Below are 13,415 nucleotides of genomic sequence, written 5' to 3'. Positions count from 1 at the left end.
ATAATTGATCTCATACCTGTACCATTATTATTTGACACCCATATTAAAATGATTAAATTCCTAACGTGTGGCATTCCACTGGATGCAATTTTTTTGACCAATTTAATCAGTTTAGGCTTGAGTCCTAGCCATGGCAAAGCAGTTTTTCTTTAATAAAATAAATAAATATGAATTTATTAATTAAAAATATATTTTGAGATTCATGCAGAGATATCAATATAATTGATAATAGTTTGCATAATGCATAGCTGTATGATAATCATTTGATATTATGAATATGTTTTCCACATGAGCAACAGATGATTTTTCAAACTAAGCACCCAAGCTCATTCTAGGGTAGGGATTGGACTTTTGTGAAACTCGTTAAGCAACTTTCCAACTTAAATGTTTGCTATTATGTCAATGTCAAAAATTGGCAATTTACATGAATGTATTATGTTCTCCAGCTTGCATGATGTTAAACTCCTAATATCTGGCTGCTTGTTCAGCTTGAAATGAAGAAACTGCTCGGATGAGTAGTGAAAGGTCTTCAATGATTACTCAGCAAGTCCAGTTGCTAGAATTACTTCTACTAGATTTATGAAAATGGAGAAATGGAATAAGGGAGTCATTAGTCATAAATGCACTATGGGACAAAAAATATTCCCTTACATTGCTGATGTAGTCCAAGATGATAACATACTAAGAACTACTAAATTAAATTATTAATTGTGTCATGAACACTGAGAAGAAACGTATGCCTATTCAGGCCTTCCTAATTACAAAATGTAACCATAATTGAACCTTTATAGGAAGCTTTATAAATTACATTTATACCCCTTTTATCCCTCAAATAACTTGGGACTATTTACCTTAAAGATTAGTCCAGTATCTCAGGAGTTTAGGACCTGTATGAGATAATTACAGGAAACAGTATAATGTGCTACATGCACAGTGTGGTTGTACTGTTATTTTATCAACTTGCTATTAGTATATAATTTGCCAACCTTGTAATTTATTTACCTTTTAATTAAAATGTCATCATATGTAAGAAACAGCCAGTTTCAATTTCAGCCTATATCACAATGAAAACAGGTTTTAAAATGTTTAATAGGTGGGTGAATAAAATGGGTTTTAGGTATCATCATTGTAATAAGTAAAAAAGTTTCTGAAACATTCTTTCCTAAAACATGATTTCCCTTTTCTCTGTAATAATATTTTTTTATTTATTGCTAATATTTTAATTTTTTCTATTTTCACAAGGGCTTCATCTTTTTATTTTGTTTTGCTAGTCCTTTCTCTTACTATTTGTCATATTACCCATGCACAAAGACACAGAGAGATACCACTTCAAACAACTATGCAGAGATGGAGCTAGCTAAACAGACAGGTAGCCTTAATGAGCAATAAATATGAACATGGTCAGCAGTAGTAGAAAGGGAAAACTATTAAAAAAATTACTTCAACAGTTCAAGGCATATCATAACAACTGCATATCATTGTAGGCAATTCTAAATGCATTTAGGGGTACTGAACTACAGTTGCTATAATCTCATTACAGTTGATGCTAGTGTTCTTATTCAGCAATAGACAGAAGAGGCAGAGAACACAGTTTTTGAGGAAGATGTGAATCCACCTGCCTTCAGACTGTTACACCGTCATTACATGCAAAACATTTTAATGCAGTGTGCAGTGTAATGCACAGTGACCTCACTGAGGATTTGAGGATATGCTGATCGATAACTTTCACCATATTCCTGTACCTTAGGGGGGTATTCCAGGCACAGGAGCAGAAAGAAATTTTAGGCTGCAGTCATATCAAATCTAAAACTAATTCATGGAGTTTCACTGTTTGACATGAGACAGTGTATGATTATATGCAGCACATGAGCAATTGACTGGGTAGTATTGGGTCATAGAGGGAAGGAGTGGTTTTGGGTTCTGGTGGTAGGGAGCATTGGCAATTGTAGAGTGTGTGGATATTCTCAAGCAGTGTAAATCTGGGAAAACAATGTGGAATGATATCCATCAGACATGGAAATAACAAAGCTGCAATAGTTACAGATAAGAAAATAAGTTTATTTCTAGTTTTGAACATGTATGGATGCCTTGACAGACAAAGTATATATTATGGGGCAGATTTATCAAGGGTCAAATTTCCAAAAGTGAAAAATACTTCGAAATTCGACCATTGAATTGAATACTAAGAAATTCAAAGTAGAATTCGTAGGATTTTTTGCATCGTACGATTGTATTCTGATCGTAATTCGAATTGTACGATTCGAACGATTTTATCATACGATCATACGATTTTCCTTCGAATACAAAAAACTTATGCTCTGCTCTGGAAGGTCCCCATAGGCTAACATAGCACTTCGACAGGTTTAAGTTGGTGAAGTATTGAAGTCAAAGTTTTTTTTTAAAGAGACAGTACTTTCATTATCGAATAGTCGAACGATTTTTACTTTGAATCGAAGTTGAATTCGATGGTTGAAGTATCCAAAAAATTTAATCTGCCCCTTAATTATGAATGTGCACAATGAAAATGCATGAGTTGTTATTTATTTGCTTTTAGCCAGGGAATTGTATTATAGCATGCAAACAATGCTGCTCAAAATATATCCTAGTCTGAAATTATCACTTCTATATGAACTAGTAAAGTGTTATTTAATTGGAAGAAGTAACAAATAATAGTAAAAGGGATAATTAATGATTATCAGGATTAGGATAGACCCCTTTTCTTTAAGACCAAATACGGATGTTGAGTAAACAACTTTTATCAAATGCATTAAAGAGGACCTGTCACCCTAAGAAATAATTCTAAATTATGTTCAATTGTGTTTGTTAAGCAAAATAAACTTTATTCACACTATGTAAATTAATAAATTGTTGTTATCTTCAGCCTTGGAATTTACAATCACAGCAAGCAGACAGCAGCCATTTTAAAGAGACTGTTATTAAAGCAAGCGTTGAATCACCCCAGAATCTTGTTTATTGGGGGACCTGATGCACATGGCTGTGCACTGGCTACATAATGTAGATGGCAAGGAGGGAGGGGGAGTAAGAGGAGTGCAGTGACAAAGAAAATGCAGAATAGAAAGTGAAAGTAATGCCTGCCCCACCTCTATGCCTGAGGCATAGAGTTGGGGCACTCAATATACTGTATGATTGACATCTGAGATTTTCAATATGTTTATAACAGATATGGATGTTTTAATTTAAAAAAAAGAATATGGGTTTCATGTTTAATTTGAACAGGACTTTTATTATACAGCTTTTTATGGGTTACAGGTCCCCTTTAAGTCTTACAAAGATAGTTTGACAGGGAGTAGATCATGGTTACACGCATCTTTGTCATATTAAAGAAATACTCTAGGATGTCAATTATACTTTAGTATGTAACCTTAAGAGAGAACATATCCTATGGCATAGCTTGGAATATAATACACAATAAAGGATGGAATGACATTTTTAACAGAATACTACATTTTCTTGTTTGATCATCCTGTGACAGGTTGAAGGATATAAAAATAAAAGACTAAAATAGAAGCAAATTCAAAATCACTGGGGGATTATCAATTAATATGGCACCCCAAGTGAAAAAACTGTTTACTTTCTAGACTAGTGCCTAGCTTTAAAAAAAATACACTGAGCCAGGTTTCTTGTCACATGAGTGTCATTCCACCATTTCCCTTCCTTCCCCTAGTTATACCTTGACCCCTCCATGCGTAGGCACCTGCAATGTACAAAATATGTATGCTTTTTAATGTGCATGTGCCCTGGAAAGGAAGCCTAGGAAAAGGTACAAAACATATGACAGCACAGAGCCGTTTTGGAAACTACCATAGACCAATATTTTCTTAAAATATAAGTAGCACTAGTCTGGGATAGAAAATAAGCAATTGTAATCACATGGGGTGCCTAACAATTTGGCACTCCCTAGCAATTTTGAGTTTATTTTCCTTTAATTTATGATAAAACTTGGCCAAGCTGATAACCCTATTAGGGGCAATGGAACGTGTGAGGACAATTTATGGAAAAAAAAAAACTGGAATTAAAAACCCCCAAGAACCAAATACTAATTCACTTGATTAAATTCCTATTTTCAGCTTTGGCTTAAAATTGTTCACTTAATAAACAAGAGAAAGTTTTCCTCATATAGGTTCTGTGCTTTTCTAGGGAGGAAGAAAATATAAAGATTTTGTCCAAGTAGATGATTATGAAGATATCAAGGAAGTCTCTGAATACATCAATTACAAAATGTTGGACAGTCTCGGGTGCAGTACAAAGAATGAGCGGCAGGACAAGGTACTTAAAGTGTCCATACATGATTCAAAAACCCGCTTTCCACCCATCCTCCTTCTCATTGAATGAGTTCAGGCTTGAGTGGAAAGAGGAAGCAGAATTTTTTATTGATATGAACAGAGGATATAAGATTTTTATTTTTTTTCTAACAAGTAAGATTTGAAGAGCTTTAGGGTCAAATAAGGTTAGAGGCTAAGTTGTCTTTAGCTAATTGTTGGAGTATGAAAAGTTGTTGACTGAAAGTTTAAGTAATTACACACCTTTTGTTTGCTCTGTGCATAACTAACTTTTTCTATGAGGGCAATCCAGGTAACATTATTTTCATTATTTTCACATTCAGGGGCAGATTTATCAAAGGTCGAGGTGAGTTTTTGAATGCAAGAAAAATTTGTAGCTATTTTTTCTGTACTTCGACTATGGAATAGTCCAAATTCGATTTGAATTTGAAAAAATGTATCATGTACTGTCTCTTTAAAAATTCACCATCTTAAACCTGACGAATTACTGTTTTAGCATATGGGGGACCTCCTAGAACCTACTTGGTGTCAGTTGGTGGGCTTTGAAAAATTCACCAGTTTTTTTTGAGGCGCTATTACTTTGATTTGAATGATTCAATCGGAAACGGACATATTCAGCAAAAAAAAAACACTTTGACTTCATTTTGGTTGGTCTTTTTGAATTTGAATTTCAAAGTTTTTCAAATTCAAATTCAACCCTTGATAAATATGCCCCTCAGTGTTTCATGAATACTGTATTGTACAGTTTACTAGAAGTGCAAGAATTAGGGTCCATCAATATGATATTAAGGATTATATTAAAACCAGACAGCAATATGTTATGTTCAGGAACTTATGGTCATAAAGACAAAGCTATATACAGAGGTTCAACACTAGATTTGTTAGCAAATAATTGTGTACATAAAAGCCATACCAGTGGTATGGCTTATACAGGTGACTATCAGTAAAAATGCTAATTGGATGGTGTATCTGTAGCTTCTGTTATTTTGCACAAGCCAGATGTATAGGGGAAGAAGACTTTGCTGTTGTGTTTTGAAAGTGAGCAAGTGTGGAATCCACATTGACAGGTGTCTGCTTTCTATTATGCGTCTGTTTTCTGTTACATAAGATTATCCACGGTGAGTGCTGCAACAGATCAAAGTATCAGTGTTTGCTCTATTTCCTTTACATACATATAGCCCATGTTCTGGTTTTGTTGATCTGATTTTATATAAAAATAACTGTGCCTTTCATATAAATATACAAAAACAAGCATCTGTATGCTGAGTGGCTTACTTTTATTTCTTTCTTCATTCCTTCATGTCTTATTATTACTTTTATTTTCTCTGTCTCTTGTATTTGTAATCAGCATCAGGTCACAATGCCCATTTCTAAAAAAAAATCCAAATTATCTTCAAAATGAGATCATGAATTGTTTTTGCCTTGTTTTGTTCAGGACTCAGAAGTTTATTTTGTAACATTTTTAAAATACCACAACTTTATTATATACTTATACATACAGTACTACAAATCTCCACTCTTCAAACTGTTTTTGAAACTATGAAACGTGTTTTACGGAAAGTTTAATAAACTAGAACTAAATGGGCATAGCAAACAGGTGCAATGGTCTGTTGATATTATCCATCTGGTTAACCTAGATTTGCTACTATCAATGAATTATGGTTCTGGACATGCCATTGCCTGGCAGTCATTCATGTATATTTCCATGTTAATCCATTTACTGGTAATATTGTGCCATATGGGAAAGGAAGAACACTAAGGGGCCCATTTATTTAGTTCGAGTGAAGGAATAGAGGAAAAATAGTTTGAATTTTGAATGGCCGAATATGGCTACTTCGACCATCGAATGGGCTACTTCGACCTTCGACTACGACCTTCGACTTCAAATCGAACGTTTCGAACTAAAAATCGTTCGACTATTCGACCATTCGATAGTCGAAGTACTGTCTCTTTAAAAAATTTCTTCCACCCCCTAGTTCGCCACTTAAAATTTACCGAGGCCAATGTTAGCCTATGGGGAAGGTCCCCATAGGCTTCCTAACAATTTCCTGATCGAAGGAATATCCTTCGATTGATGGACTAAAATCCTTCGAATAGTTCGATCATTCGATCGTAGGAATAGTGCAAAATATTCGAAGTCGAAGGATTTTACTTCGACGGTCAAATATCGAGGGTTAATTAACCCTCGATATTCGACCCTAGGTAAATGGCAAAATAGCATACTGAGCAAAGGTTCAGGAAAAAAGTTAAATGAGGCAAATCTTTAGTAACATAGACATCTATATCGATGAATAGCCTAGAAGCCTTTGTTGCCTTTTCAGTTTCCAGCAACTAAAATGTCAATGGTAGTATGTGTCATTATCTTAAAAGTTCAATGTATAGATTCATTTAATTTTAAAATGTCAAAATAATGTGGTTTATGCGGTTGTATTTTCGCTCAAAAAATCTATATTTTTGCTGCAAAAGGAGGGCAGCTTAAATTATAAGTAATTGATGTAGTAGTTGTATAAGGTAATTTTTACAGAAAATTAAAATATGCATAACGCATAACACACAATACAGTAGTTGGCCTTGCAGTGTTTGAATATTTGACATTTATATTCGGTCATAGTATATGTTTTATAGAAAACTGGTGTTACTGTAAAAGAGATGGTCTTGGCAATTTTTTGACAGTTGTACTCTCCTTTAATTGTTGACCAAGGGTTAACTTGTCATAAACTAACAGCATGTACTGAGCCTTGGTGGACCACCCCAGAATCCATTCCTTTTTTGATGGTTATTAGGTTATTTATCAAAGGTTGAGTTAATTTTTACCCCAAAAATTTGAGTTTTCAGTCAAAACTCATATCTTTGGGTAAAAAAAAACTCATATTTTTCCATTTTTTTTAAAAAAACTTGAATTTTCTGTGATTTATTATACACCGAACCTGGAAATTGCTCAAATCCAAAAATACTCCAGCTAATTAACTTGATTAATTTCATAAATTTTGGGGTTTTTTCACTGAAATTGATTTCAGTAATTCTTCACCCTAAATTCACTGATTTGAGTTTTTTACATTCAAGTTTTTACTTAAATCAGAAAACATTCAAGTCGTGAGTTCATTTGAGGTATAAAAAAAACCTCACAAACCTCTATAACTCTACCTTTGATAAATAACCCCCTTACTGTACTAAACAAATGGGCTAACTCTAGTGATGGGCGAATCTGACCTGTTTCACTTCACTGAAAATTCATGAAACAGTGAAAATTCAACTGAAATGCATTGAAGTCTATGAGCGACAAAATTTTTTTGAAGTGTTTATGTTTTTTTTACTAGAGTAATCTTTAAGGAAAACCTGCATGCATTTCATATGTCAGGTTGTGTTTCAGGCCAAAAAGCTTGGTAATTTCTAGAATAATACCCTAAAGGACTTTGGAACAAAAAAAAATTGCAAAAGGTTTTTCCTTAAAGGATTTCCTTAAAGACTGTGAAAAAAGACACAAGCAATCTTAAATAGGCCTCTTACTGTGAAATATTTTGCAACCACTCTAAAGAAAGATATTATATATTATGGAAAAAAATGCTTCATTTCTTTTGCAAAGGTTTGTTAAAATTCGTACTTCTGTAGGATTACTTCATGGAAGTTTACAATCTAAGGGACAGCCCACTACCAAAAGAATATTTAATGGAACTATTTTATAGTTGTAAGATGTTTGTAAAGGTTATGTTTGCTATAACATTTTATGTAAACGTATGTCCAGCATTTGTTAAATATCATAATATGTTCGATACAAAAAATGATTCCCAGCACAGGCTATAGTTAATTAAAGGTTAAACAAATTTTATAATTTGACAATCTCATTTAAAACATTTTGTAAAATTATATTTGTATATTATCATCATCATCATCATTTTTTTTATATATAGCACAAGCAAATTACATATCAAGCAAGGATTGTGCCCTACTCACAAGAACTTTCAATCTAAGGGTTTAGGTACAATTAAAACATAAGGATTATAGGAACAAATTAATGATTTATGGTACATTAATGTTTAATTATTCAAGATACATTAAATAAGCTTCCCTTAAGGTAGGCCTTTAGGGAGCATTTGAAAGAAAGGGGCAAGTCTAATAGTTTAAGCCTGAGGGAGAAGACAAGTGAGGCAAGAGTCAGAAGCAGAGCATAGGTTGTTTGAAGGCGTGTATTTTGAGATCAGAGGTGAAATATTAGCAGGAGATTGGGTGCCATACAAGGGGTATGTATAGAGGAAATGCTGATGTAGAGTGATGAGAATGAATTAGTCTAGCAGCAACATATTGGAGTTGAAAAAGGTGGACCTGCAAAGAATAAGTTGCAGTAGTCAAGGTGGCAAATAACAAAAGACTAAATAAGTGTTTTAGTTGTATCTGAGCTGAGGTAAGGTCCTATTGTGGGCAATGCTGCTCAGATGAATATTACAAAATTTGGCAAGTGTTGAATGTGCAGTGAAAAAGACAGGAGTCTAAGCGTTCCTGTATGGTTTATTGAAAGGTGATTACAACATTATTTTGCATGGTAAAATAATATTAAAACTTAAAATAGCCATGAGCAATATAGTTTTTAATATAAAGTATTTCCCTAATATAATTAGTTATGCTATTTGCAAACTATGTATTTATTAGAGAGTCTATTTCTAAAAAAGCAAATGATGCATTTGTTTGATAAAAACAAATATTTTATCGTATACTCTTCTGTATACTAGTCACAGAAAGAGAGTGATTTACTAAAATCCAAATTAATCTCGTTGTTTAAATAAAAAAAACACAACCAAACTTCCATACCTGATTTTGCCGTATTTATTATTTAAAAAGCATAATTTAATTGGTTTGGGTAAAAACTTAATAAAATCAAGCGAAAAATTGAATTGTAAGATGTTTTTCTAACTTTTACCCAAATTGCTAAATTTTTTCAACCTTTTTCCTTAAAAGACAGAATTTTTTGGATTTTAGTCCTAAAAGCCTGAACTAGACGGATTTGTGGGCTAATTCTAGCAAAGACCACAGAAACTTAAAAATAGGATAGGGACATCTGCTCGGCAGGTCTGAGATGGCATATTTTTGGATTTCTGTATTTTTGCTGCATCGGGTTTTAATAAATCATAAAAAAATTGAGTTTGAAAAAACCATAAAAAATCTGAGTTTTGCCCTAAAAGCCCGACCAGAGTTTAGTAAATACCCCCCTTACTGTATACTATTTTTTTTAGTTCAAATTAAGTTTGATTCATATACACAATTGAACGACTATGGTTACTTTTCTAGTTTCCAGTAACATCAGATACATTATTGCTTCCCACAGATGTCAAAAAATATGTTTGTAGCTTTGTTAACCCCCTGGTCAAAAAGTGATTCAATCATGGAAAAATATTGTGCTGAGAAAATAGAGAGGTAGTTCAAGATGAACGTGTTTTTTTTTTTATGGAACTGGTGATAGAGGTACAGTACCACACATTTATATTATTGAAAGGAGAGTTAGCATTACATAATTTAAAAAATATTTATGACACATTCAAAATATGTAGTATAGCACTAAATATAACCAGTAACAACAAAAAAAAGATAAAATAATAGTTGTATAGTACTTGGTTTAATGTGTCATTTTTATCTTGATCTTAACATTAAGCATATGCAATATTGAGTAGGCACTTTGATATTGATTGCATAAATTAATATAATTAAATAGTGTAATTTCAGAATTGTTTAATATTTTGTAGGAAAGATGGATCAAAAGAACCCATAGTAGAGATGAGGACTGAGGATGAAAGAATAACTAATCATGATGGGAGTCCAATAAATGAGCCAAATGAAACCACACCCCTAACAGAGCCTGAGTATGTATAATATAGTTTTCTTTTTTCTCAACAAAACTCAGAATGTTTGTACCTCAAATTAAGTGCCCATGAGAGATTGTATTCTCTTTTTCCAGTGTTCCATATCTAGATTTTGCAGAAATTTAAAATTATATGGAGAAATATAACAGCAAATGAAAATTTTAAAAATTGCTTAATGTTTCTCTGTTTCTTCTCCCTATACATGCATATATACATGGTAGCATTTCTATTGAACGGCATGTGTACATCCAGGTGAATATTGTTGCATAAAAAGTATGCAATCCTGACCAAGTCTGATCAAGCTAGACAGTTGTTCCTTCTGCCACCCTTAGAGCTGTCCCTGGCTTGGGGGGCATTCAACATTGCCTGGGATCTATTTCTAAGATGAAAAACATTTTGTCTTAATTTCATTATTCTATCAGAAAAAAAGGGCATTACAAACATAAATTTTCTGTTAATTCCTTTCTCAACACATGGTCTAAAAAGCAAAAAAAAATTAACTTTTCTGGCTTCTTCAAATTAGAACTCTTCAATTTCTCTTTGATGAGACTTTTATGTTCCAATGGCATATTGTTTATGTACAATATGCAGTTTCATGTATGCGTCACTGTCTTGAGCAATCAAACATCATTCTGTTTAAGGGGGTGTTAAAGCTCAGTGGCAGTTCTCAGAATCATTCATTCCTTGATGCAGTATTTTTTTAACCAGCATTAACCATTGTTAATGCTTGGTGAAAATAATTCAAGATTTGTAAAACAGACCATTTTTGTATGCCTACCTTACTGGTAGGAACTTTTGCTATATGAAAAGTTACAATGGTATTCATTTAACAACACTGGGCAAATTAATACCTGGGCAGCAATGCATGGAAAGAATTATAATTTTGCTTTAAATGTAGCTGTAGCTGACTGACATACAGCTATGCTATGGGCTACTACCCAGGATCAACATATATACATTTGAGGTATCTCATTTTATGTATACACATTAATTAGTATTGGCACGCTTTCATAGTATTGTAGTTTGCAATGCATTGAAGTATGTTATGCCTTATTACCCTTTCAAAAAGCTTCCCTACCAATGGTAGGCCTATGGTTTTTTGAAGACATTTTTGAATATTGGTGCCACATTAGCAATTCCCAAGTCTCTCGTGCCATGCCAGACCTCAATAAATCCTGAAAAATCAAGTAAATAGGTTTGGCAATCAAATAGCTAAACTTGTTACCATCCAATCCAAATAAATATTGTAGCATGTAATCCAGAATTACTCTTGTTTCCTAGTCCTGGTCTACTCATACTGATATCAAACCTCAAATGCAATATAATCTCATTGTAGGACTGTTAGTATAAAGCTTTTATAGTAGACCTACCGTTTCTTATTTATTGATTGTATTGCACCATGCCCAGTAGCCAATGAATTAATGTACCCTTCTACTAAAATATGCTGTTATTCCAAAGCTGCAATACCTTTTATTCATGCTATAACCTGTTAGACAAGTGGGGGGCTTATTGCAGTGATTACTTGGACAACTGAAAAAATTAGGAATTTTAGAAGATGTTGCTGTTTTGTTGTAATGTTCAAATGCTTGCTAGCTAAGGTATTCCATATTCCCATGCCCTGTCCATAATTTATGTTATCATTGACCCTGCAGCATACTGTAACTTTGAAGTTTTGAAGAGCTTTTTTAGTTTTACTCAAATATAATACCAATGGAACTTTAATTTATAATAACTTTCTCTCTGTCTAGCTGTAACTGCTCAACATCTTACAGGCCTTGTCATTCTTCTATAGCTAATCTATTAAATGTTTCTTAATCTGATTTAACCATGCATGTATACTCATGTTATGGGTGGAAACGGATCTTTTGGGTGTCTAAGTAAAATCTTTTATATTTATCATGAGATTAGTGCCTTTGTGAACTTAGGTTTTTAAAGTCTGGTGGAGTATTATAGGGCTTATATGAGTTATTTGATTGTTCAATAACAGATATTGGGGGAGTTGGAGCATAGTTTGTAATTTTTTAAAAAAAAACAGTTTCCTTTAGCTGAAAATACTCCAGCTACAAACCTTAAGAGGTCATGTAGAAGTTAATGGCAGAGGTCCCTTGAACTATTTGAAAAATGATTTAGCCTTCACGATTTTTGGTGTTTTTTTTTTTTTGTTGGTAGTTTGTGCTTGAAAACTCGATCTATTTGAGGTTTTTTCGTGACAACTCAGTCAATTTGAATATTCGAGTTTCCCGCCTATTGCATTCATTCGAATTTTTTTACATTCGGGTTCTTTCATAAATAAGCAAACATTCAAGTTGTGAGTTTATTTAAGATAGAAAAAACCTCAGAAACCTCACAAACTCAACCTTTGATAAACAACCCCCAAATTGTGATAGAAGTGGGTTAGTAAATGCTAATAAGGTATTGTATGAAAATAGGGAGACAATACATTTCTGTTTTTAACTGTTTGAGGATTACCTAAAAGCAGTAGCCATTGATGCAAAATTGACCACATATTGGAATGGAACATGGACAAAAAGGGTTAAGGGCAACAATGTCTTGTCCCATATAAGCAAGTGTAGTGTGGTATATTGAGTGGTGGTCAGGATAGAGCTCTTAAACAACCTGAGATGATTATTCAATTATGAAGTCCCAGATGAGGATATAAAATGTCTTTTCAGTAGACAAACTTATGGGGATTTTTCTGTGTTGACAGTTCCTATTAAATCAGTTACTTTGTAGCTGTTGTCCCCTACTTGCATGCCATGAATAAGACTTACTTGATTTGCATGTATTAGTCTAGGGAGCATAAGTGCTAATCTAATGACTGATATTTTTGTAAGCAACTTGAGATCAGAATTCAGGGCATTAGGCCAATTACTGTCACAATGACTTGAGTACTTTCCCTACTTATGAATAATTTATTGTAGGAAGTTACATTCCATTAAGTATTGTTTTTCCCAGTTGCAAGTTTAATAAGACTGGGCACTGATAATTGCCAAAGTTTTTTTCTAACACAGGCTATTGTTTTCAGTTATTTCTCATTCAATTGTGTCACTTCTCCTGGGGCAAGTTTTGAATTAATTCTATCCTAACTTTTGCTTCTTTTTATCTTATATCCCTACAGTGGAGAAATATAGAGTGTCATAGATATCACCTTAATCAATGGGCAGGGGGAGTATAATGAAAAACTTAAAAGGAAATAAATGCACAAATAATAAGAATTAAACATAATATTCATTTGATTGTTATTGCATTGTGATTTTAACTGCAC

At 33.2% G+C, this 13,415-nt stretch overlaps 1 protein-coding gene across 3 annotated transcripts in view; it reads left to right on the top strand.

The window, feature by feature from the left end:
• The window catches only part of ncam2.L (neural cell adhesion molecule 2 L homeolog), a 148,415-nt gene that overhangs the window by 134,194 nt on the left and 806 nt on the right, over nt 1–13,415 (top strand). Inside the window, exons 17-18 of one of the 3 annotated variants that reach the window (XR_005965288.1) lie at nt 4,159–4,287; nt 10,034–10,119. The exons of 1 other annotated variant lie outside the window; for it this stretch is intronic. Coding sequence is in view for 1 of the 2 variants with exons in the window: in XM_018245437.2 (XP_018100926.2) it covers nt 10,034–10,150 (117 nt within the window). In the remaining variant the exon portion in view is untranslated. Of the gene's footprint in view, nt 1–4,158; nt 4,288–10,033; nt 10,151–13,415 lie in introns of those variants that run through there. One more of the 3 variants, XM_018245437.2, reaches the window with a different exon arrangement.

Source organism: Xenopus laevis, chromosome 2L (assembly GCF_017654675.1).
Source record: "Xenopus laevis strain J_2021 chromosome 2L, Xenopus_laevis_v10.1, whole genome shotgun sequence".
In the NCBI taxonomy this organism is placed as follows: Eukaryota; Metazoa; Chordata; class Amphibia; order Anura; family Pipidae; genus Xenopus; species Xenopus laevis.
Note: the sequence above shows the minus strand (reverse complement) of the source record. Positions and strands in the feature narration are given on the sequence as shown.